Raw genomic sequence first — 26,435 nt, forward strand, 5'->3', positions numbered from 1 at the left:
CCTGCGTGAAGAGTTCATCCTCTGATCTCCTCAGTGTGATGACCCTGTGTGAAGAGTTCATCCTCTGATCTCCTCAGTGTGATGACCCTGCGTGAAGAGTTCATCCTCTGATCTCCTCAGTGCGATGACCCTGCGTGAAGAGTTTCATCCTCTGATGTCAGTGTGATGACCCTGCGTGAAGAGTTCATCCTCTGATCTCCTCAGTGTGATGACCCTGCGTGAGGAGTTCATCCTCTGATCTCCTCAGTGTGATGACCCTGCATGAAGAGTTCATCCTCTGATCTCCTCAGTATGATAACCCTGCGTGAAGTTTCATCCTCTGATCTCAGTGTGATAACCCTGCGTGAAGAGTTCATCCTCTGATCTCCTCAGTGTGATGACCCTGTGTGAAGAGTTCATCCTCTGATCTCCTCAGTGTGATGACCCTGCGTGAAGAGTTCATCCTCTGATCTGCTCAGTGTGATGACCCTGCGTGAAGAGTTCATCCTCTGATCTGCTCAGTGTGATGACCCTGCGTGAAGAGTTCATCCTCTGATCTCCTCAGTGTGATAACCCTGCATGAAGACTTTCATCCTCTGATCTGAGTGTGATAACCCTGTGTGAAGAGTTCATCCTCTGATCTCCTCAGTGTGATGACCCTGCATGAAGAGTTCATCCTCTGATCTCCTCAGTGTGATAATCCTACGTGAAGAGTTTCATCCTCTGATCTGCTCAGTGTGATGACCCTGCATGAAGAGTTCATCCTCTGATCTCAGTGTGATAACCCTGCATGAAGAGTTCATCCTCTGATCTCCTCAGTGTGATGACCCTGCATGAAGAGTTCATCCTCTGACCTCCTCAGTGTGATAACCCTGCGTGAAGAGTTTCATCCTCTGATCTCAGTGTGATAACCCTGCGTGAAGAGTTCATCCTCTGATCTCCTCAGTGTGATGACCCTGCGTGAAGAGTTCATCCTCTGATCTGCTCAGTGTGATGACCCTGCATGAAGAGTTCATCCTCTGATCTCCTCAGTGTGATGAGCCTGTGTGAAGAGTTCATCCTCTGATCTCCTCAGTGTGATAACCCTGCATGAAGACTTTCATCCTCTGATCTGAGTGTGATAACCCTGCGTGAAGAGTTCATCCTCTGATCTCAGTGTGATGACTCTGCGTGAAGAGTTCATCCTCTGATCTCCTCAGTGTGATAATCCTGCGTGAAGAGTTTCATCCTCTGATCTTCTCAGTGTGATGACCCTGCGTGAAGAGTTCATCCTCTGATCTCAGTGTGATAACCCTGCATGAAGAGTTCATCCTCTGATCTCCTCAGTGTGATGACCCTGCTTGAAGAGTTCATCCTCTGATCTCTTCAGTGTGATGACCCTGCGTGAAGAGTTCATCCTCTGATCTCCTCAGTGTGATGACCCTGCGTGAAGCGTTCATCCTCTGATCTCCTCAGTGTGATGACCCTGCATGAAGAGTTCATCCTCTGATCTCCTCAGTGTGATGACCCTGCATGAAGAGTTTCATCCTCCGATCTCCGCAGTGTGATAACCCTGCGTGAAGAGTTCATCCTCTGATCTCCTCAGTGTGATGACCCTGTGTGAAGAGTTCATTCTCTGATCTCCTCAGTGTGATGACCCTGCGTGAAGAGTTCATTCTCTGATCTCCTCAATGTGATGACCCTGTGTGAAGAGTTCATCCTCTGATCTCCTCAGTGTGATGACCCTGTGTGAAGAGCTCATCCTCTGATCTCTCACCCATTGTTAGAAAAGAAACCATTTAATGTTGTTGACATGTTTTATAAACATATGTTTAAGTGCCTACAAATATTCCATCCACTAGAGAGACTTCAACATTTAAAGGGAAAGGTTATGTGTGCTGCGTGAATTTGGAACCCGTCATATGGGGAAATGAATGAATGAATGAATGAATCTAGAGCTGAGGAGATATGTAGCTTCCTCAGCCTAATCCTCTGGCCTATTGCCTTTTTTTTTTTAACCCAAAGGGAATGAGCCCACCTCTCCCCTCTCACCCAAACCAGCCAAACCAGCCTGCCCAACACAATCAGTTCCATGGAAAGGCTCCTCCCTGCCCCCACCCCACCCCTCCCACTGAGCAACCTGGCCCCATCTCTCACTACCCTGGTCCTCCGCTTCATCTCATGGAGGCCAAGGCTCTGAACCCGCAGGCACCGCAGCATCCCTGCCTCCCGGTGCACATGGGTTCAGGGCAGGCAATGGATGGGCCATGCAGCCGCACAGCAGAGGGTGAGGGCAGATCACCTGCGGGCTCTGTGGCTTCTCTCCCAGCCACCTCCGTGTCTAGAATCTAGAGACAGATCTTCTCTCTCTAGGAAATGGTGGCAACGGAGGCCAAGAGGGGAGTGAGGTGCTGGGACAGCCAGCAGGAGTTCCCAGTCAGGGGCCTCATGCAGAGCCTGAGCTCTCCACAGCCCCCTGCCGGGTGTCTGGGGATGCAGACGGACAGCTCTGTCCCAGAGCCACTTTCAGCAGGCAACCTGCCATTTCTCCAGCCCGGCCAGGCTTTGCCTTGCTCTCTCCTCTCTCTCCTTCCCCTCTGGCTCCCCTTGCAGGGAAGGGTGGGAGAGAAGATGATTGCTTTCCAGACGTAAAATCACAGTGCAAGAGAACAGTGATGCATAGAACAGGGAAACATCCAGACCCACATTCAGGGATTCTGACAGCTGCCCGGAGGAGCCCCTCTTCCACGTTCCCCTAACACCCCCGCACTGAATCCTGATCTAGGTCAGTTTCAACCTGTGCTCCTCGGGAATCAGGGGAGGCTGAGCAGAGCCCCAGCTCTGCCCCTCAGTCAGCACAACTATTCTTAATACATAAAAGGCAATTTCACTTACTGGGCTAAATGCAGAGGATCCTACCACCAAAATGAGTGAAGGGCTGCGGCCAGGTCAGTGGTCTCTGTGAGGAGGGGACACTTTGGTTGCATCTGCTCCCTGTCCTCACCAGACCTCCCCCACCCCGTTTCTACCTTGCAGGAGAAGCAGGGGGCAATCAGCTGGGGTGCAGGCCAGCCACACACACACATGTGGGGGCCCCACCTGCTCCTGCTCCTGCTCCCTGGGCCAGCATGCCTGTGCAGGGCCTGCCTTCCATTCCCTGTGCCTCCTCCCTGCCTGGGGTGGGTGGGGCGGGCAGGGAGCCATGCTTAGCTGGTCTTGTTCTCCAACTCAGCTTTCCGCAAGCACCCCCTGGGGTCACGGCAGATGTTCTGCCCTGCTCCTTCTGCGGAGGTCCTGTGGGAAGAGGACTAGCTGGGTGGTTCTGGCCTCACCAGGCCCCCAGTGAGTTACCAACAACTCTAACCCTTCATTAAATCTGGGCACATCTTAAAAACACCAATTCCCAGGTCCTCAAACAAAACCTTATACGCGAGTGTTCACAGCAGCATGACTCACAATGGCCAAAAGGTGGAAACCACCCAAATGTCCCTCCATGGAGATAACGGATGCACCAAATGTGGCACATCCACACGACGGGAGGTTATTCAGTGATCGAGAGGAATGGAAAGCAGACAGATGCCACACAGGATGACCCTTGGAACCATTCTGCTGAATGAAGTGAGTCAGATACAAAAAGCCACATATGTATGATTCCATTTATATGAAATTCCGGAATAGGCAACTCTACAGAGACAGAAAGCAGACTGGTGCTAGCCAGGGGATGGGGCAAGGAGGGAAGGGAGGAGTGACTGATAAATGAGACTTCCTTTTTGCAGTGATGAAAAGCTCTGGGACTGGGTAGTGGTGACGGTTGCCCGACATTGCGAATGTACTAAATGCCACCGAATGGTGCACTTCACTTTTATTTTTAGTTTTTGAGACAGGGTCTTGCTCTGTTGTCCAGACTGGAGTGCAGTGACGCAATCTCAGCTCACTGCAACCTCCGCCTCCCGGGCTCAAGAGATTTTCATGCCTCAGCCTCCTGAGTAGCTGGGATTACAGGCACCAACCACTGCGCCTGGCTAATTTTTGTATTTTTAGTAGAGACGGGATTTTGCTATGTTAACCAGACTGGTCTTGAACTTCTGACCTCAGGCGATCCACCCGCCTCGGCCTCCCAAAGTGCTGGAATAACAGGCATGAGCCACCATGCCCGGCCTGAGCTGTGCACTTTAAAGTGGTTCAGATAGTGAATTTTATGTGAATTTTACCATAGTTTAAAAAAGAACACCCCAAACAATTATTGGATCCTGCCCCCAACAAAAGTCTTCAGGGATGGGCCTGGGAATTTGTTTCTTTCAGAAGCTCCACCAGGGACTAAAATTAGGTGGCTGGCCCAGTCCTGAGCCAAAGACTTCCATCAAGGAGCCACAGGTCCAGACAGTCTGGGGGCGTTCCAGGCCTGGCTGGGATGTGCACCGGTGTCCACGCCCCACTCCCTGCCCCCACTGCAGGGCCAGGGTGGTCTCAGTGGGGCTGAGCCTTCCAGGGCAGGGATCCAGGCTTCGCTCATTTGCATATGCCAGCCCCCTAGCAACTAACTGGCAGAGTAGGGGGTGTGTGATTTCATCTGAACCAATGAGAATTAGGTCTGGAGTTCTGGGAGGACCATGGGGAAGACGCCCTTCTTTCAAGAGTCACCGGGGGTGGGAAATGGGCCTGGGGCAGCCATCAAGTGACCTTGAAGGACAGCGTGCCCAGCGAGGGACAAACACGGAGATCCTGGGGATGGAGAGGTTAAGCCTCATGCTGGGCCCGAGGACTCCAATGCTGACCTCAAGGTGAGGTGACCCACAGTGCCCAAGGGTAACCAAAGGCTGCCAGGACCCCAGAAATTACTCCTTAGGGGGGATTCCTGAGTGCGGGGCATGAAGCACTGTGAGGAGCTCTCAGATGCCAGGTGTGCTCCAGCACAGGGTGGAGGCAGCTCTGGCGTATAGTGTGTGAGGGGTAATTAGAAAGGGGAGAGGAGAGGGCAGCAGAGGTCCCTGAGAGGGCCCCCCACCTCCACTTCAGGGCCTGTCCCTGGCGACCTGGGCACCTAAGATTCCTGGCCTCTGCACTGCTGCCCTTGATCCTGCCTCACCTTGCCAGGTGCACACATAGTCCCGTCCAAGGGGGGTCCCTTCTTGGTCTTGCAGAAGTAGGGGTTGTCCGGGTGGCTGCACCACAGCTGCTTGCAGGGGTCGAAGGTCCGGAACTGGAAGACAGAACCACAGCTTGCCAGGCCCTCCCGCCTCAGGGACCTCCCAGGTGTGCCACCCACGCCCCGGGTCCTGTAACCTGAGATGCCCCAGTGGGACTGGCCCTTGATGGGCCTGTGTGGCTGGTGCGTGTCATGATTCTGGAGCAGTGAGGACCTTGCCTGTACAGGGTGGGGGCTGCCGCATCCCTGGACGTGGCTGGGCCTCTCTGCCTCCATTCCTTGGAGGCTGCATACCTCAGGGGGCCTGGCAGGCAGCAGGGCCCTGCGTGCCCGCCTGAGGCTAAGTGCGTCCGTTTTGACCCTTTCTTTGCTGTGGATTCCCCTCCTAAACCCAGGTGAAGCCCTGCCCCCACCCCACACGCCTGCCCCCTCTGCAGCCTCGGCCTCCCCAGACTTCACAGTCCTCTTGCCTGGCCTTTCTGCTTCCTGTCCTGATAGCACTTCCCGCAGCACAGCCCTGAGGGATCAGCTGAAACTCAGCCGCGGCCCTGAGGCTCCCCTACTCAAGCCTTTCCAGAGCCCCCCATCGCCATGAGAATCGAGTCCACTGTGCTCCTTAGGGGGTCCTGGAAGGAGTTAGCCCTCCTGCATTGGTACTCGACTCCATCACTTGCTCACTGTGTGGACTCAGGTAGGTTACCTAGCCTCTCTGGGCCTCCGTTTCCTCATCTGTAAAATGGGACTACTTTGCTTCCTTCCTTCATGCAGCAGAGGCGAGCATTAAGACGCTCACAGACACCGAAGCTCCCCTGCATGGCCTCCACGCTGATGGCCATTTCCTCTGACGGCTCAGCCCTGGCCCTCGGCCCTGGAGAGCATCGAGTGCTCCTATGCCTGCCACTCTCTCCTCCAGGCCTCTGTGTCCGTGGCCCTCCCTTCCTGAATGCCCTCTCCTTCTGCTTAGCCTGCAGGCCTCCCTTCTTCCTTGGGAGCTCTCCTGACCTCTGCAGGCTGACACAAAGGTCTTGCCAGACTCTCACTGCCCCTGGCTGACACCCTGGTCACAGCCCTGTCACCCATGTGCTTCCTGCCTAGGACCGTCTGGGCCTGCCAGGTGGGCTCAGGGTGCCTAGCGGGTCGGGAGTGGTGGGTGCAGAGGGAGAGGCTGCCACTCTGGAGGGCTGCTCTGCGCTCCCCACGCTGGGCTGATCCTTACACTGTCCCAGGAGCTGCCCCAACACCAGCATACCTCCCCCAAGGTCTGGGAGGGGACCCCGCTGCAGGGCTGCCACACTCACCGCTGTGCACATCATGTAACCCAGGCCGAAGTCAAAGCGGCACTGCTCGTTCATGGAGTAGTGCAGCCCTGGGAGCTGGGGCAGTGCCGGCCAGTCGTGGGCAAAGGGGTCATCCCGCAGGCAGTCATAGGAGCTGTGGGGGACACACGGGACCGCAAGAAGCGTTCAGCATGGCTGACCATCCAGCCCTGGAGGCAGCTGAGGCCCCTGCTGGAGCTGCCACAGCAGCTCTACCTGCACGTCCCGGCCCCTGGCTGTGCTGCCTCAGTTTCCCTGCTGCGTCTCTTGTCCTTGGTGTAAGATACCAGGACCCGGCTTGCGCAGACCCCAGGGTAGCTGCCTTGCCTACTTGCCATTCAAGGACAGACTCCTGACAATGGGTTCTCCTCCAGACACCAGGCTCCTCTCACAGGTGTGCCCTCTCTCCTCCCCTGCACACAAGGCTAGGGGACCTGAGGTTGGAGGGCTCTGGCTCCGATGCATGGGGACTTGCACCCTCCCAGAGCTGAGCCCAGGGACTGAGGGGTCGCCCTCAGAGGACAAGGGTGGTACTCACTGCAAGTAGCGACTCAGCTCCTGCTGGCTGCAGCGGGACCAATGGAAGCGGTGGAAGGCGGCCTGCACCAGGGGCGCCATGATGCTGCCCAGCCGCACCTCGTCGCCGCAGCGGTTGCCCTGCCCGTCATGCTCCATGCCCAGCCTGTGAGGGGTGAGGCAGCTGGCTGAATCCTATTGGCACGCGGGCCTGCCAGTCCCACCCTGCCCCAATGATAGGAGGGAGCCCCATCTTTCCCTCACGGGCTTCCCCTGACCTTGGCCCACCCTGAGCCGGGTGGCACCGACCTGCCGCACTTTGAAAGCTGAGGCACTCTGGGGAGACAGTGTCCAGCGGGTAGTCCCCAGGTATCCTGTCCCCAGGAGGGGCATGCACACCTTGGCGGAACCATGGCTTCCCTGCCTCCAGCTTTCTGGGCGAGCCACCCTCCAAACCTCCGAGCCTCCTTTACAACATGGGGTAGAGCCCACCCTGCCTGGGGGCTTGGATGGGATAATGTGGCAAGGCCCCAGCTCTAGCTGGCCCAGAGCGCCTGCTCAGTCTGCAGGTGAGCCCTTCCTCCTTTGGTTGTTGCCTTCAGCAGACAGTGGGCCTTGGGCCAGCACTGCCCAGTGCTGGGAAGACAGGAGACCACACCCCAAGTGGCTTTCACACAGTATGTGTCCCTCTTAAGGCACAGAGGAGAAGTAGGCAGCCAGGGCTGGGGATCCTAGGGAGGCCCCTCTGTGCCCCGCCCTTCCACTTACACGTGGCCAGTCTCATGGGCCACCACAAAGGCTGAGGAGAAGCCGTCCTCGTGGTTCAGGGTGCAGCTGCGGACCGGGTGGCACATGCCGGTGACGGGAGCATAGCCTGGGAGGAGACAAGAGGCGGCTCTAGACGCTGCCATAGACTGAATGGGAAGGTGAGGCCTGGCCCAACTCCCAGGCGCTGCTTCTCCTCAAGGCCCCAGTGCCTCCTGTTCCACAGGTAACTACCCCCAGCTGGCACAGCTCAGAAGACACCATAGCAGACACCTCATAGCCTGTGACATCTGGCTGACAGCAGGCCCCCAGCCCATCACCATGCAAGCCCCGTGGCCGTTCTGCCTGCAACAGCTATACTGCAGCTGGGGCCCTCTGCTTAGTCAGATGTCACCTGCTATGGCTTGTCTGATACCTGACAGTTTCCTGCCTGCCATTCTCTTTCACGCTGCCTGCCCCTGCCCACTGTCTGCCTCACTGAGTGGCCCCTGAGCAGCACATGCTTCCACACTTCTCTCCCTGCTAGAGGCATCCTGCCCCTCATCTGCCTGGCATCACACCCTCCAAGCCCACCTCCTCTGGGGGTGTTTCCTGGGTCTCCCCTTGTTTCTCTGGGGTCCTTGAGACCCCAGCTAAACCTGTTTCCATAACGCCGCAGAAGGCTGCAAAGCTGTTCAGTCCATGTGCCACACTAGCCTGCAGAATCTCCCAGAGGGGGCTGGCTGGTGTGGACTGAGAGGTCAGAGCCACCGTAGAAGATGAGACCAGTGGCCTATGACAGCCCAGGGCCAGGGGGAGGGTGGCAGAAGTTCATGATGCTGAGACCCCACGTCAAACTGCGGAAGACAGATAATGAGACCGATTCATTTCCCCAGCTCTTGTCTCAGCAGAGGGAGGCGGCTTGGACAAAATAGAGAAGTGCATACAGGGATATGGGTGCCACATGAGGTCTCTACTTGTACCCCTGGGAGTCTTCCTAGAGGCCTGCCAAGCATGGAGCCCTGACTTTCAGAACCCCAACCTGCCCTCACTCCTGCCACGTCCCCAGTGAGAGACCCTGAGGCCATGTGTTCCACAGAGAAGGGAAGGAGAGTCGCTGGGACCCCGGGTGAGCTGGCGGTGTATGCCCCTAAAAATAGAAGTGTTGTGATCCAACCCTTGTCTTTTCCCGTTGTAATAAATAGGGAAATCTGCGTTTTTTGCTCTGCAGATTTTGAGACGAGTGTTGAGTCTGTGTGCCGGAGTGGAACGCTGCCATCTCCTCTTTGTCCTTTGTGTGCAAGGCTTGCAGATGCATCTGCCTCGTGGGAGGCTTTTCATTCCTCCTACTTAGCATTACAGGAGCCTGCGAGATTTGAAAGCGCATCTTTATGTTTTTCTTTGTTTTCTTCCCTCTTATTTTACTGTGTGGCTGTTTCCTCCATCCGGAATCTTATTAGACAGAGTGTGCCTCCTCGATGGAGGATATGTCTCCTAACTTCTCTCATGTTCATCTTTTTGTCTTTTGCTCCCATTGGGAGATGCCCTTGACTTTTCATTTCAGCTTTTGATTTTTTTTTTTTTTTTTTTTTTTAAGATAGGGTCTCACTCTGTCACCCAGGCTGGAGTGCAGTGGCGTGATCCTGGCTCACTGCAACCTCCGCCTCCCGGGTTCAAGCGATTCTCCTTCCTCAGCCTCCCAAGTAGCTAGGACTACAGGCGCCTGCCACCTTTGCTCGGCTAATTTTTGTATTTTTAGTAGAGACGGGATTTCACCATGTTGGCCAGGCTGGTCTTGATCTCCTGACCTCGTGATCCGTCAGCCTTGGCCTCCCAAAGTGCTGGGATTACAGGCATGAGCCACTGTGCCCGGTCTAGCTTTCAAATTTTTTACTTTCCCCATCCTATCCATAATTTTATACAAATGCTTTGTTGTTCTCTAATTCTTCATAGAAACCTCCTCTGGGTTTATGGATGTATTTTCTCAAACATTCTGGGAATACTACTTTTAAAAACCTGCTTTTCTTGTCTCTAAATTATCTCTGTTTCCTCTAGAGCCAGTTTTCAAACTTTTTGTTTTGTCTTACATCTTGGTCCGTCTTTTTCATGCTGTAATGATTTCTTCTGTTTTGGGCTTTAAAAAAATATCTGGTAACCCTTGGCTGTCCTTTCTTTCTTTCTTTTTTTTTTTTTTGAGACAGTCTCATACTCTGCTGCCCAGGCTGGAGTGCAGTAGCACAATCTCGGCTCACTGCAACCTCTGCCTCCCAGGTTCTAGTGATTCTCCTGCCTCAGTCTCCTGAGTAGCTGGGATTACAGGCGCCCGCCACTACACTAGTTAATTTTTGTATTTTTAGTAGAGACGGTGTTTCACCATGTTGGCCAGGCTGCTCACAAACTCCTGACCTCAAGTGATCCGCCTGCCTCAGCCTCCAAAGTGCTGGGATTACAGGAGTGAGCCATCGCACCCGGTCAATTTCACATTTTTAAATGAGTGATCGGGTCACTTAATATAAAAGCTGTGTCGGTTTCCTCTCCTGGGGGATAGCTCTGCTCCCCATTAGTGCCCTCACCATGACAAAAGAGCCAAGCGCACCCTCATCACGTGGCTGGGGCAACCCCTGGCTGCACTGCGTTCGAGGGCGAGCTATCCACTCCTCACCCAGACATGGCAGTTTCAGTCTTTTCAAGTTAACTAAGCTATTAGCTATGTCTTGATATCTCATTGTGGTTTTCTTCTCTTTCCTTTTTTTTTTTTTTTAAGACAAGGCCTCGCTCTGTCGCCCAAGCTGGAGTGCAGTGGTGCAATCATAGCTCACCTCCTGGGCTCAAACAATCCTCCCACCTCAGGCTCCCGAGTGGCTGGGACTACAGGCATCCAGCACCATGCCCAGTCTCATTGTTTCAATTGCATTTTTCTAATGTCTACTGAGGTTGAGTGCCTTTTCATACGTTTATTGCTCATTCATATTTTGTTAAGAGCCTGATAAGGGTCTCCTGCCCACTTTCCGACTGGATTGTTTTTATTATCCTTACTATTATTGTAGGCATTCTTCATATACTTCAGATAGCAGTCCTTTTTAATAAATATTTCCGCCAGTGGATTAGCAGTGCCTTTAATGCACAAACTTTTAAAATGTGCTACTATTTATCCGTTTTTTCCATTGAGTTTGTGGGTTTTTTTTTTTAGGTCGGAGTCTCGCTCTGTCACCCAGCCTGGAGTGCAGTGGCGCGATCTTGGCTCACTGCAAGCTCCGCCTCCCGGGTTCACACCATTCTCCTGCCTCAGCCTCCTGAGTAGCTGGGACTACAGGCGCCCGCCACCACGCCCAGCTAATTTTTTGTATTTTTTTTAGAGACGGGGTTTCACCGTGTTAGCCAGGATGGTCTCAATCTCCTGACTTCATGATCTGCCCGCCTCGGCCTCCCAAAGTGCTGGGATTATAGGCGTGAGCCACCGCGCCCGGCCTATTTTTTTTTTTTTTTTTTGTCGCTTTTTAAAGAAAACATCTCTTACTCCAAGAACATGGAGCTGTCCGCCAATGTTATCTTCTTTCATGATTTTGCATTTCTTATTTAGACCTAAAATCCATGTGAGATGCTCTCTGTCTACAGAGTGAGTGGAGGTGACAGGCCTCCTTTCTTTCCAAATTAGCCCCACACCATTTGTTAGACTGTTTTCCTCCTCTTCTCTGAAATGTCACTTTTGTGACACAAAAGTGTCCCTATACACATAGGTCCAATTCAGGACACCGGATTCTGTTCTAATGTGTATTTGTCTGTCCGTGCACTGCCCCACACCCTCACCCAGCTAAGGTGGCCACAGCCTTCCTTGCCCTGACACTCTTCCCTGGGCTGGGCCAAGGCTCCCAGGGCCCCTTGCACGATCAGGGGCTTATTTCCAGTTTCATGCCTCCATGGCCCTGCATGGGTGAGGCTCACCTTGCATGCCAGAAGGCCCAAAGTCCTGCCGTGTGAGGAAGATGGCATGATCGTGGTATTCATCGTGGTCCGTGTCTGGCTTCTGCTGGAGGTAGGCCCAGCGGCAGACATTCTCCAGGCTCTGAGAGGGGTTCCCGATCTCGATGAGGCTCATGGACTGCAGGGGGATGGAGAGAAATGGAAGAGAGAGGTTGGCGCCTGGTGGCCCAGAAGGGGGCCGAGCAGTCTGCAGTGTTGACAGACTCCATCCACTGGGAATCTGGTCCATGTGGTACAAAGGCCCGGCCCGGTCACTCTCAGGACCTGCTCCCACTGGGCTCCATTCTTTGACATGGAAGGAAAGGTTCCCCAGTCACACTCACCTGCATGAATTTCCACACAAAGTCACCGCAGTTTTCAGGTGAAAAACGGAAGCCAAGCTCTAGGTCATCTAAGGCCTCGCATAGTCCCTCCGTTACCCCATTTCCAGAAGTCCCTGTGTTTGTTCTATGAGGCACCTGTTCCGTGAAAGGCCTCCACAGAAGGCCAATGCCAAGCAGACCTCACCCCAAAGAGCTCACAGTTCTGGGAGGGTCTGTGGCAGGGGAGGTGGAAATCCCAGTGTGGTGTGCAAGGCCAGAGGAAGCAGGCGATCACTTTACATGTTCCGCCCATGTGAAGGTACTTGCAGAAACCAATGCAGGGCAGGAAAAGAAACTGCAACTGACACATTCGGTTGGTGTAAAGGTAATCGCGGTTTTGCCATTAAAAGTAACGTCAAGGACTTTGGCACCAAACTAATAGAAAAACAGCAGTATCAAGAACAGGGGCATACACAGATGATTCCCACAGGAACCACACGTGGGAAGCCACTGGGAACCATCCCATTCCATTTTGTATCATGACATACGCCTGACAGCCAGGGTGGCCTTGGGACCACGTGTCCTGCACACCCTCTCTGCACCACGACATTCGCAGGCACTCTCATTTAGACTCAGGACGAAGAAAGCTGTCCTGGACAGGAAACTGAGACTCAGAGAAGTTAAGCAGGTTGCCCGCGTCACAAAACTAGGAAGTAGGAGAATTGAGATCGGATCCGAAGAAGCCTGAAACCAAAATCTATACTCAACTCAGCGCCCTAAACTTCCTCCTTAAATAAGACGTGTACAGTATCATTTCAAAAGCGAGGCTTCTTTGAGCGGCGCCCTTCCTTTTTTCCTCCACAATCCTCACAGCATCATTTTGGTTTCTGTTCTCACCATAGACTCCAAACACCGAAGTAGTTCCCTCCAAGAGAACCAACAGTCCCTCTGAGTCCTGGGCGTGTTCTTTTCCCCTTTAAGGATTTATCTGGCCATAAAATAGAGATGTGCATTCCTTGGTAGCTACGTATGCAGCTGTTTTTTGTCTTGCATAAATATATCTCTTGCATAAATATAAGTAGAGCCACGTATTTCTCTTTGTGTGTATAAATAACAAAGAGTTAGCTGAGCGCAGTGGCACACACCTGTAATCCCAGCACTTTGGGAGGCTGAGGTGGGAGGATCACCTGAGGTCAGGAGTTTGAGACCAGCCTGGCCAACATGGTGAAAACCTGTCTCTACTAAAAATGCAAAAATTAGTCTGGCTTGGTGGCGTAATCCCAGCAACCTGAGAGGCTGAAGCAGGAGAATCGCTTGAAGCTGGGAGGCGGAGGCTGCAGTGAGCTGAGATTTCGCCACTGCCCTCCAGCCTGGGCAACAGAGTGAGACTCCATCACAAAACAAAACAAAACAAAACAAAACAAAACAAAACGAAATGAAATGAAACAACAAAGGGTATTGTTAGCAAACCAGTTAGGTCCAGAAGAAGGGAGCACAACTCAAGCCTAGTAAGACAAGTCGTTCCCAGGGGTCCCAGTCAATGACTGACAACATGTCAGACCAATTCCCAAGTCCCAAGCACAGAGTTAATTGTAAGATTTTATTTCCTGCTCCTGGGAGATGAGATAACTCATTCTAATAAGGTTTCCATGAGTCCTGATGAAATAAGTCATAAATCAGTGTGTGATGTCCTGTGACCAGGACTTGTGGGACATTGGCACAGCCTAGAGGATGCTGGAGGAGGGCAAGGGGAGGTGCACTTCCTGTTCCCATCATGACCAAGAAGAGCATATGACTAGCTCTGGCCAATGAGCTGTGAGCAAAAGTGGGGCATGTCTCTTTTTGGTTGGAGCATCTAATTGCCCACTGAGACCCTTCAGAGATCTCTCTTTTCTGGCATGTGATCTGGCAACATAAAGACAGTGGCTGCTCTGTCACCTAGGACCTGAGTGACAATGAAACCCGAATCCTCTGCCAACCCACACTGAACATACAGCGTGAGCAGGAAATCTTGGTCGTTTTAAGCCATTGGGATGCAAAGTGTGTTTGTTTCTGTAGCATAACCTCACCTACTCCAATTGATACAGGAGGAAGGGAGTGGGTATCTGCATCACATCCAAGCCTGATCCCTGCAGCTCATCCCAAGTCCCAGCCGGGTAGTATCCGCCTCTGGGTAGCCTTGAGAGGTCACAGTTCTGAAGGAGGAATCAGGTGAAAGAATGTCCTTTCTCACTGTCTCCACCTAGGGAGTGAGCTTGGGATGGCACGAGGAGGAAGGGACCCTGGGGTGGATGGGATTCCGTGCTAGAGCTTGGGCCTTGTGATTGGTTGTACTCACTGAACTTAAGATTGGCAGCCCAGGCCGGGCGCGGTGGCTCAAGCCTGTAATCCCAGCACTTTGGGAGGCCGAGACGGGCGGATCACAAGGTCAGGAGATCGAGACCATCCTGGCTAACCCGGTGAAACCCCGTCTCTACTAAAAAATACAAAAAACTAGCCGGGCGAGGTGGCGGGCACTTGTAGTCCCAGCTACTTGGGAGGCTGAGGCAGGAGAATGGCGTAAACCCATTTTACGGCGGAGCTTGCAGTGAGCTGAGATCCGGCCACTGCACTCCAGTCCGGGCGACAGAGCGAGACTCCGTCTCAAAAAAAAAAAAAAAAAAAGATTGTCAGCCCAGATATGGATGAGCCTAGGGAACCTTATGTTAAATGAAATAAGCCAGGCTCAGAAAGACAGATATTGCATGCTCTCGCTCCTATGTGGAAGCTAGAACAGTTGATGTCATAGAAATGGAGAGTAGTTCCTAGAGGCTGGGGGCAGCGGGCTGGGGACTGCCAGAGGCTGGTTAACATATCCGAAAGTACAGCGAGATGGGGGGAATAAGTGCTAGTGCCCTGTAGTGCCAGAGAGTGCCTGGAATCCATAAGAATGTATGGTGCATTTTCAAACAGCTGGAAGAGTGGACTTGGAATGTTCCCAACACAAAGAAATGATAACCGAGGTGACAGATATGCTAATTACCCTGATGTCATCATGACACATTGCATACCTGTGTCTAAATCTCACACCCTACCCCAGAAATATGTACAATTATTACATGTCAATTAAAAATAACAGTAAGAGCAAAATCAAAAACCAAACAAGCATGACTTTTTAACATAAATGTTTTAAAAATGCCAGCCCAAATCCAAATCAGAAGGTCAGCACAAAGGTCACTAATGATTGCTTTTGCTAGGATGGTGGCAGGCCCCTGCTGCAGTGTGAGTGTCTCTATCCATGACACCCAGCACAGCTCAGCAGCCTCGCTGGGCTCCAGGGAAAGCGGCCTTGCTTCCTCCAGGGCACATCTCCCAGCATCAGTGTCAAGGGAGTCCTGCCCATGATAAACTCACCTGTCCTCAGGGTCCTAAGCCCCATGTAGTGGGACGGTCCCTTCCGATGCCCTGGCGGGCTGTAGGGACTTCTGCCTGCCTTGTTTCCCTTTCTTGAAACATCCCCTCCTTTAATCTGAGTCAGACCCCAGGCTTCAGGGGCGGGCCGTCCTGGCCAATCCCAGCACCCTGCCTTCCTGGCCACCATGAAGGATCAGGGTGAACACACAACCAAAGTGGACCAAGGAGTGGGCAAGGTGTGAGGTGGTGGCCTGCAGCGGCTGGAGCCCCTGCACTACAGGAGACCCCCCACCAAGGATTAAAGGAGGATGACACCCCTGTCGAGCTAAGACTGGGGCTGCATTCTCATCTGAAGGCTGTACTGGAGGCGGGTCAGCTCCCAGGCTCATTCAGGTGGTCACGGCGGGTCCCCACTTCTCAGAGCTGTTGCACACCATACCGTATGGGTGGGGCTGTCACCCATGGCAGTTTTACCCCCCACCGGTGCCCCCTGCTCGAGGGAACCCAATAAACAACAAGAGAATGCACCTGTATCAAATGCAGAAGCCTTTGATAGAATCTCAGTCCTGTCTACCCCACGGCATGGACATTAAGAGACCGGGTCACTGGGGGACATCGCGAAGGCTGCCTGCTGCTGACCTGCGTCATTTATGCATCAAGAAGTTCCTCTCCTTGTGAAAGCCAATTCTGAGTTGTGTCCTTGTCACTTGCAGCTGACAGACTCTGAGCCACATGCTTCCTCCTTTGGGGAACCCCAATCAGGACATTCTCTGGCCCATGAAAGATGGTGTCTGGTCTGGGGGCAGCTGATATGTTCTGGGGGCAGTTTGTATGTTTTCCAGTGGGAGAAGGCCCTGGCCAAGTCTTTGAGGAGTCAAGAGTCCAGCCAGAAAGACATGCCCCAATGTCAGGCCCAGAGGCAGGAATGAGGCCATTGGGTAGGAGAGAGCCGCGGCAGGAGCCAGGCTGAGGCAGGCTGGGAGCAGGCAGGCTGGGGGTGTGCAGGGAGGTCCGCCATCATAGTGTGTGGGCTTGTGGGGAGTACTGGGAGGAAGCTAGAAACCCAAGTGCCTACAGGAGCAAGGCAGCTGACAAGTCAATGAGGCAGGTGACAAGTCAACGAGGCAGGCTGGTTGCACGAAAAGTAAGTCCATCTTGTGTTTTCCCAGTTTTGAAGGAGAAAGGGTACAGAGGAATATTTCCCTATTAGAATAGAGTGGGGGGTGGTGATAAGGTGTGGCGAGGACTGTGGCAAACCCAGGTGCCCAGGCACAGCTGAAGGGAGCAACATCCGCCCAGTGCTGGCAGGAACAGAGGCCCGGAGCCGCCGGATCAGATTTCTCAGGTCAATCGTGAAATCTGGATTTTACAGACACCTACCTAGTAGTAAACACTGGCTCAAATTAAAATTAGTTATGCAGACAAAACAACGCATCCCCCTGATCACCGCCTTATTCCAGAACCCTGGAATAAGAGCCCTGCAGTGAACAGCCCTTTCTCCACATCCCTGCAGACTGGATCCACTCTGGCTCATCACCTCTCTCCTCCCAGATGCTGGCTTCTGTGGTTCAGCCCGGGTTCCCAGCGCCTCTTAGCAGCCAAAGCGATCCTGCTGCTGCGGCAAGATAATTTATTGAAATATTGATTTGTGTTTTTGTTCTTGCCTCGCTTTGTTCTTGGCCCATTCCAAGAAGGCAGTCTGCCACTTTCGTTCTCCAACCCCAAGGGGCTTGTACTGCAGGGTCCAGAGCTAAAGGGGTCTACGACCCCCTTCTGGCTTTGGGGTTCTGAGGAGACTCCCTGAGGAGGGGGCAGGGGGAGGGCTGGGGTGCATGGGCACAGGGAGGGGAAGCTGCACTGGGGCCAGGGGAACCCTGGGAGGCAGGACTTCAGAAGACATGACAGTGTGCTGGACCTTGGGAGCCTGGGTCCCAGCAGGGGGCACCCCAAGAAGTAGAGGAGAACGTGACCTCAGTGTCCAGGTACCCCAGGACTCAACCTGCCACTAGGATCTTAACTGACAAGCCATGGAGTTGCTTGTACTTTCTCTCTGCAATGTCCCAACATTTCCAAGGTCCCGGCCTATCGCTGATGGGCACAGAGGAGCCCAGGGACAGAAATCTTGTCCTTGCTGGGTCTGGAGCATTCAAGGGCTATGGGGTACCCATGATGCCCAGACATTGACCTTGTGCCCAGAGACTAGGGCAAGGGCTGTGTGCATTCTTTAAAAAGCCCTTTGGGTCAGTGAGGAAGGCATGGGGATAGAAGGGGACAGTGTGGCATTAAGATGCATGCAGGTGTGGCTGGTGCTATGTCAGGAGGGTCAGGACCTGGGGGCAGGAGCTAAGAGGCATCAGGGCTGCAGGATGGGAACAATGAGGCAGAGACAGCACCAGTCTCTGGCTTTGGGGATTGGTAGCAAGGCAGAAACGGAGGCCTGGGAAGGGGACGACAAGCTCCAGAGGAAAAGCGTGGGGTCCGCAGTGCATGGAACATGGTCACGGCAATGTCTTTCCTGGCCAGCTTGCTCATGGGGAAGAGCTGGGCAGTTTGGCTTTGGGAGCTCTTCCACTTCTGGGGGTGCAGCACTTGTGGGTGATCAGTCCCAAGTGTTAGCAGGGGCCCACGTTAGGCCTCATGGAGCACAGGTTCGAAAGGACTGAAAACTGGCCAAAGTGGGTTTGCCTGGTGGCAGCACCCAAAGCAACCATCCCCAAACTCCTGCTCATGCACCCCAGAGCCCCCTCCACCCACTCCTTCCACTCCATGAGAGCTACAGGCAGCCTTGGGTTCTGCCTGCCTCTAAGGACTCCTCACAGAAAGAAACTGATGTCCAGGCAGAGACATCGGGGCAGCTGGACAGGTCTGCAGCCCAGGAGGGAAGTCTGGGCTGGCCGCGGACAGGGCAAGGCCCTCGCTGCGGGAGGAGTCAGAACCCAGGGAGAAGAGCCAAGCTCAGGTCTCTCTGCTGAGATCTCCAGCAAAGGATACTGTCCTGACATGCAGGGAGCTCCCCCGTGGGCCACTTGGGCTCCAGCGGGACCACCTGCTGGGATGCGACCTCCTTTGCTCCTCTGCCACCTGGCCTGCGTGCAGGAGGCCAGATGGGTCCCTGCTGCCTGGGGCACCCCAGCCCCCACCATCCTACACCCTTGCTTGTATCAAGCATGGGAACTATGCTTCCCCTGAGCGAGGAGGAGGAAACACACATTCTCATATATGGATCTCCTCCAGAAGTGAGGGAGGCTGCATTGCTTGTTTCAACTGAGGATTCTTTCACCAGCTCACCCTGGTCATCTGCGTCCCTCCCAGTCCTGAATGTGCCTGACTTTCACCTGCCTGCTTGGCTCTGAACGGCTCCTCTAAGAAAGTCTGTCTGTGTGACTCCACCTGTTCCCAGCTGTGCTGACATGGGGACCAGGAGTGAGCCCCTTGGGCCATGGTGTTCCTGGGGAGTAGCAGCCCAGGCTCTGCAAGAGGGTGGCCACAGGACCAGCCAGGGGCTTTACAGGGCATCCAGTCCTCTCCCGGGCAGCCGCGGGCACCCACCTTCCAGAGCAGGGGGTGGTAGATGGTGCTGTATGACTGTGGATGGACATTTCTAGACCCTGGGGCTGCATGCTAGCTGCAGGATCCACCTCCTGAGTGCAGCAGGCCCTCTGAGGGCAGACTCTTCATAGCAGCAGCAGCTCCCAGAACTCCCAGCTCCAGCCTGGGGGCCCCAGAGGAGCCAGGCCAGAGAAGCCTTCAGTCAAGCTGTGGATGGAGTCCAGGGACCCACCCAGTCCAGGATGCAGGAGGAGTCCTGTGTGGGCTGACCCTAGCTCAGAGCATGGGAACAGAAGAGCTTCCTAGGAGGCTGATCGGACCCTCCACAGGGGCCCAAGGACAGTGGTCATCCCTCATGGAGGGCTCTGCCACCTGTTTGGATGTGACATCGACTGCTGCAGACATGGGCTCCCAACTGGGCTCCACTACCCGAGTGCTTTGGGGCCCTGGCCCAGGCTGGCTCTTCCCATGTGCAGAGTCCTCCTTGGCCATCATGAGCGGCCACCTATATCCACATGGAGACCCTCCTTCCTATGCTGGTTCACAGAGCTGCCCAGATGCACAAGCAGACACTCGTCCAGGCCCCTGGGGTCCTCCCAGAGCAGCGCCAGGAGCCTGGTCCCAAAAAGAATGGTGTTTCCTCTGGGTTCAGCCTGTTTGGCTCCCCTGGCCTGGGCTGGAAGGGGTCTAAGGACATGCGTGAAAGGCTCAGTGATCCCACCATGAGGTGGAGAGGGCAGATCTGAGAGGGCAGATCTGAGGGACTTAGCGAGTCAAGAGCTTGATGGCCCTCACCTTGGGTCCGAAGGTCACTTCGCTGAACGCTCGCCAGGGCTGTCAGGAGTTTTGGCCAGGGCAAGGATGGGGAACCACTGCAGGTCCCTGAACCTCAGGCCCAGCCCGCAGGGGTCTGGGTAACCCCACGGGCCTCAGGGAACAGCCAGAAGCTTAGGGCGCCTGTGGGCCTTGGGTGGGCAAGTGGACTGTGTCCAGCTCCAAGCCCCAGCCCCCATCCTGGCCGTGTGACCCTGGCTCTGAGCTGCCTGCCTGGTCCCCTCTCCTGGGTGCGGTCGGGCACCTGCCAGATGGGGCACCTACTGGGGATATGCCTGTTGCTGTCGCTGGCCTCTGAGCCACTAAAGCCTAAGCTCCTTGAGGGCTGGGTGGATGCTGGGCACGACTCTGTGCCCCAGCCTTGGCCCATGCCTGCCCTCAGTAGCCCCGCTCGGAGCAATGTCAGCTTCTGCTCTCCATGCCAGGATGAGGCAGCGAATGTGGCCAGAGGGCCCTGGCTGCTGGGTGCTTAGTGACCTGGAGGGAACACAGGAGTGAAGGAATGAACACAAGCACCCTCAGGAGCCAGGCTGGGCAGGGAGGGAGGGGCCGGCGGTGGGGGCGTTCTCAGGAGGCCTGGGGAAGTGAGCCAAAAGGGCTGCCCCGCAGATGCTGACCCCAATAATAAGTTACTGCCCGCAAAGAGCGCCCCGCTAGGCTCAGGCTGGGCACACAACATCTCACTTCAACTTTATTTTCCTACCTTCCAGATGACAAGCCACGTCTCAGACAACTGAAGGGACTCGCCAAAGCCCCACAGCTCGAAAGAGGTCGGGGTGGCAGCCCCCTCCCGGGGCGCAAGGCAAAGGCCGGGCCGGGCCCGAGCGGCCACCAGGTGGCGCTGCTGCCGCGAGAACGGCGGCCCGGGCCGGGGACGCACCCTGCGCCGACACCGCGGCCGCACCCGGGCTCCCGGAGCCCCGGCGGCCCCAAGACAGCCTCTGGGTTTCACCCTAAATAAATCAATTACGACCTGAGCAAAAAGTTCTGTTCCAATCGTTGCTCTCCGCCATTTCCATTGTTTGCTCTGGAATGAGCTGAATTATTTATGCCCTTCCCTCCTTCAGTCAAGGAGACGTGGGAGGAAACCGGGATGGGGATCCGCAGCCTGGAGGCCGACTCCGTTGGAACCGCGCCGCCCCGCCAGGAGGCTCTGTCTGCTGAGCAAGGCGCGCTCAGCCAGCCCCGCAGGCCGCTACCGGACCCAGGCTCAACCGAGGCCACTGCAGGTGGCAGGTGAGGTCACCTGGGCAGCTCTAGGCCCGGTCTAAATATCTCATCTGCTCTGTTCTTGGGCAGGTTACCTTACTTGTCCCCACCTGCAAAATGGAAACAACTGCAGCTCCAAGCTTGGAGCTGGGGGATTCCGCCCAAGACAGTTCAGGCAGGGTGCAGTCAGCGCCCACAAACGCTCCTCGTCCTTGTCTCTGCCGTGCTGATGATACAGATGGAGGATGACGCCAGTCCCCGGGGACTGGCCCACCCGCTGGGGCTGGCTCATGTCCCAAGGGGATGTGGCTTCAGCAAAACTTCTCAACCGTCCCCATCCCAGAGGGGCCTTCCTGCCTCAGACCAGCCTCCCAAACAGGTGCGAGATAGGACAGCAGGGAGGTTGGTTCAGGTGAGCAGAATACATTTCTCAACCTCAGCACTCCAGACATTTGGGGCCAGATAATTCCTGTTAGGTGGGGCAGGCACCCTGTGCATGGCAGGATGTTGAGTGCACCCCTGGGCTCTCCTTGCCAGAACTCAGTGGAATGCTCCCCCTAGTCGTGACAACCAAAAGTCTCTCCAGACACTGCCAAATGTCCCCTGGGTCGGGGGAGGGGTGGCAAAGTCATTCTTGGTTGGGAGCATCTGATCCTCAGGGGACCAGGGCAAGGAACCTGAAGCTGGTGCTCCTGACCAGCAGGATCACAAAGTCCAGCCCCTCCTCCCAGAGCAGAGTGGCTCCACCAGCATGTGGCCCCAGGCAGGCTGCTTAATTCCTGGAGCCAGGGTCCTCACTGTCAAACGGGGATGGTTACAGCGACTACTCCATAGGGTTGCTGTGGGGGTGAGGGCATAAAGTCACGTAAAGGGCTTCAGACGGTGCCTGTCCCAGAAGACGCTCTACAAACAGTCACTTGCATGAACACCTTTATGATTGTCATCATTCTTGTGGTGTGCTGAGGTTTCACAGACACACCCCCCCCCCCCCCCCGTTATGGGGGAATCTAAGGCTCCAGGATGTTACATTGCTCACCAAAGATCCCACGAGTATGGACAAAGCCAGAATGAATGGCAGGGACAGGGTCCCACCATCCCTGCTCCATGAGCATACCTTCTACCGTACGCCCCAGCTGAGTGCAATGTGGACTCCCCCAAGGCTGGAGGTCTCTTGTTCCAGGCAGGGCTTACAGATGAAATTTCATCACGACAGGGAACCACAACAAGAGCTGGGGCAGGAGGCGTGCACCTCATTTCTCTGCCAGAACTCCCATATCGTTCCAGCATTTTGTTTCCAGCCATCCTCCCCAAAGCCTGGGAAGCTATTCCCAGAGAGAGCCAAGCTGCCAGAACAGGATTCTCAACTCGAGCCTTCCCAGGCATGAGCTGGTGCAGGCCTGGGGGCAGCCAGGAGAGGGACCTCCTGCTAGAATCTGAATGTTGTGTTCCCCACATTTGAAAGGTTGAAATCTGAGAACCGATGTTCTGGTATTAGGAAGTGTGGCCTTTGAGAGGTCATTAGGTCATGAGGGTGGAATCTCCATAAATGAGATTAGCGCCCTTACAAAAGAAGCCTGAGGGAGCCTGTTCACCTTTCCATCATGAGAGGGCACAGCTAGAAGGTGCCCTCTAGGAGGAATGGGTCCTTACGACACATCAGTTCTGCTGGTGTCCTGCTCTTGGACTTCCCAGCCCCCAGAACAGTGAGTAACACAATTCCATTGGTTGTAAATTACCCAGTCCAAGGTGTTTTTGTTATTGCAGCCCAAACAGAAGACACCTCCCGAGGGCAGTGTCCAGCCCTAGTGCCTCCTAGTTCTCTGGACCCAGGTAAGTCTGGGTCAGGAGGTGGATTGAGGATGACCTCGGTGGGCCATCATGCCTTGCACCCCTATCAGGTTGGGGGTTGGGACCCAGATGCTCAGGAGGACAGGGGGCTGTCCCTGGGATGAGGCATGGGGTGTGCTTCCCCACCTCACCCCTGTCCCTGATCCCCAGGGCCCTTGACAGATCCTCCCCAGACCTTCACTCCCTGGCCTTCCTGCACCATGGCTGGGCCACTCTACCCTACAGGTGAGTGGGTGGGCACAACAAGCCCCCACCCTCAGCACCTCTCTTCTCTTGCTTTCCACTAGGAGACTTACATGCAAAATTTCTCAGACCTTTCACCTCCAATGCTGAAAAATTCCAACAAGCATTCCACACTTTGTCTTGACCTGGTTTTTTATAACAAGACACTTTATGCCCTTCTCTGATGGTCCCCAAGTCTCTGATTTCCATTTGCTTTGATTTTCATCATCCTAGGAAATATTTAAAATGAGAACAGTTGAGTAGCTTTGGTACCTTCTCAAAAAATCAATTGAAAAGCCAGTTGCTATGCAACCTCAAGTGTTGCCGACGCTCTGCCCCCTGGCTGGTGGCATATTGTATAAAATAAGATCATCTCTTTTCTTCTGCTTTATTTTTTTTAAGAAATGGAGAAAAATGTTGTTTTAGGAAAAACTTGAGATAACTCAGAGGCTTCTCATAAGCTAGAAGACAAACAACATGTCACTCAAACAAGTGCTACCAATTTTATCCCCACTGGAGCCTGGTGAGGCCACGGGGACAGGCAATGGGGGAGCGGCAGGTGATGGGGGAGCGGCAGGCGGGGAGTTGGTCTATTTCTGTCACAATTTGGGATGAATAACAGGAACTGAATGCCTGGGCCACTTTCTGCTCAAGTCTGGGTCACAGTCTCACAGCCCCCAGAGTCTGCCTCCACCGCAGGGGGGACAGCTCAGCCCCTCCTGATGCCATCGCCTTGGTTCTGCCATGCTAAAATTCTTCCAGAGATGGGGGCCTCGTTCCTTGAGAGGAAGCCTGTGGTTCCTTGAAGAGCAGCTCATCAGAATTCATCCTCACCATGTGCCAAACTTTGTCCCCAGAGCCCCATCGAGCAGCCCTGGCTGTGCTTCTCTGTGAGCAAGCAGAGCCTGTTTCCTTGGATGCAGGAGCTGGGCCTTTTGCCCCCCAGATCTGGGCTGGGAAGTCCCCATCCTGGCCGCTCCATCCATGGTCCCCTATTGCCTGCCACCCTGCTGTATTCCTTGCCGGTGCTCACCACTCTGTCGCTGTCTTGTCTGCTGCTCTACTGCCCGGACACAGGGCTCCTCTATCCTCCTCCTTCAAGTACCTTCCTGGGATTCAACAGCAGCTGCTCCGGAGGCCAGAGGCTCTGGGCTGGCTGGATGCTTTGGGGGCACCAGGATACATCTCCCGCATCCACCCCATACCTCACAGACCTGAAAACAGGGCCTCCCCCAGTGCTATGCAAAGTGAAGGCTGTGCCTGGGGGACACAAACTGTTCCAGTCCACAGTGAGATAAGCACAGAAACTAGAAACTTTTATAGCAGTTGGATGGGTTGAGTTTATGTCCACAGAATTTAATAATAAAAACCCAGAGCTAGAGTTTCTGGATACCTCAGTTTTCGTCACATCTGCTTTTCTCAATAATTCACTTATAATGTATGGTACGGAAGTATTGGTCTGTGATGGGTTTGAAACAGGAAAAAGAAAACAGCCAGGTCTCTGGCACTGAGGTGCACTGTGTGCTGCTGCTCCCCAGGATGGCCTCTCCGCTGGCCACCTGGGGATGGCAGATGGATCCTCCTGTCCCACAGATGCTGCTCCCAAGCCCTGTGGCCCACAGTGCATTCACTGAGTCAGCCGGGGCCCATGACCAGCACCTGTTTTCCTGGTCGCTGTGCCCTCTACCCCAAGCCTTCAGCCCAGCCCCCAGCAGCGCCACCTCCTCCACTCTGCTATTTCCTGCACTTTTGCAGTGGGTCCAACCCAAAGCAATGAGGATTCACAACCTTGGCTCACTTCCCCTCTCACAGCCCGGAACCCTCCAAAGGAGAGCGCAGCAGCGGGCAGGCCCCGGCTGTTCCGGCAGTCAGTTCACACTCACCTGACCAACTGGTGGTTCCTGAGATCCGCGGGACACAGCAGACCCCATGGGAGCTGGCGTCCCCTACCCACATCACTGCCTCCTGGGCTTGATCTAGGAGGCTTCTAGGAGGCAGGTGGGGTAGGGCCAGGCAGAAAAAGGTGGGCAGAGTATGAAGTGGGCTTTGCTGACCGCCACTCTGAGCAGGCATGAGTTAGGAGCAGGAAAAAAAGGCCCAGAATGCTGGAATGTTCCAGAACATTCCAGGAGGCCAGTTGTTCCTTAATCCCCAGAGTCTGACAGAGGGACGGGCTGTGGGTTGTCCTCCAAGCTAGGCTGAGGGGCCTGGGGACAGGCACTGGGGCAGCCTGGGCCCCGCACCCCTCATAACCCAGTACTGCCTCTCTCCTGCCTCCTCAGCTGCTGGTCCACTGAGCCCTTGGGGCCGGGGGTCAGCAGGCTCCATCTGGAGTTAGCTCTGGAAGCATGCGTCCACCTTCCGGTTCTGTCTTCCAATCCCTCACCGCCATCAGTTCTCAAGCCCCTTCCCAGGAGGAGGTGGAAGCAAGGCCAGCCTCAGTTCACCTATGTCCTCTCTGTTCTCTCTGTACCTGGTGTCACAGAAGTTGCCCAGTGCCCACCATGGGCTTGAGCTGACCTGCTTTGCTGGCTGTGGATCTCAGCATCCCCAGGGCCTGCACATGTCCCCATGTTGTCCCTGGGAAGAGCAGGCTGCACCTGACAACCAGTCTCCTGCCCACTGCCCCATTCCCGACTCTGCCAACAGGGAAAGAGGAGCACCAGCATGGCCCCAGCAAAGTAGAGCCTCTGCAGGCACAGCGCATGAGGGGCAGGGGCCAGGGAGGCCCTGGCCAGGAGGGCAGTGCCTGCTAACCCAGGGGCGTGGGCTTCCCATGCAGGGGTGACCACGTACCTGTGGCAGCCTGCGTCCTCACTCCAAGATTTCTCATTTCCTTCAGGTGGACCCGCTGTAGGTGGGTCCCCTGCCCCAGCCACAGGAAACGTGAGATAGTGCCCATAGGGTGGAACACAGAAACCTCATTAATCCTCCCCAGCCCACTGCAGAGATGAGGTGCCAAGGGAAAGCATGAATTCTCTTTGACATCTTCATTCAAATCAGAAATAAAGGACTGAGCGTGACGGAGCCCTGCGGTGTGCCGTCGGAGACCTTTCTCCAGAGTGCTGAATTCAGTTAAACGGCATCATTTGGATCCTATCATTTTTAAATGATTTTTAAAAAATCATTTAAAAAATGTAAATTTCATAAATTTAAAATGCACTGTTTTGTTTATAAAAGAAACATGTTGGGCCAGGCTCAGTTCGTCACACCTGTAATCCCAATGCTATGGGAGACAGAGGCAGGAGAATCATTTGAGGCCAGGAGTTCAACACCAGCCTGGGCAACATAGTGAGACCTTGTCTCTACCAAAAAAAAAAAAAAAAAAAAAAAAAATTAATTGAGTGTGGGGATGTGTGCCTGTAGTCCAAGCTACTTGGGAGGCTGAGATGAGAGGATCCCTTGAGCCCAGGAGAC

The 26,435-nt window shown here is 54.5% G+C and overlaps 1 protein-coding gene across 1 annotated transcript in view; it reads right to left on the reverse strand.

The window, feature by feature from the left end:
• The window catches only part of ADAMTS2 (ADAM metallopeptidase with thrombospondin type 1 motif 2), a 233,584-nt gene that overhangs the window by 39,456 nt on the left and 167,693 nt on the right, over positions 1–26,435 (reverse strand). The window contains exons 6-10 of the mRNA XM_033180256.1: positions 11,623–11,779; positions 7,705–7,810; positions 6,959–7,102; positions 6,403–6,535; positions 5,045–5,158 (exon numbers count right to left, since the gene is read on the reverse strand). Coding sequence (XP_033036147.1) covers positions 5,045–5,158; positions 6,403–6,535; positions 6,959–7,102; positions 7,705–7,810; positions 11,623–11,779 — 654 coding nt within the window. The remainder of the gene's footprint in view (positions 1–5,044; positions 5,159–6,402; positions 6,536–6,958; positions 7,103–7,704; positions 7,811–11,622; positions 11,780–26,435) is intronic.

Source organism: Trachypithecus francoisi, unplaced genomic scaffold, assembly GCF_009764315.1.
Source record: "Trachypithecus francoisi isolate TF-2019V2 unplaced genomic scaffold, Tfra_2.0 Lachesis_group2, whole genome shotgun sequence".
NCBI classification, from domain to species: domain Eukaryota; kingdom Metazoa; phylum Chordata; class Mammalia; order Primates; family Cercopithecidae; genus Trachypithecus; species Trachypithecus francoisi.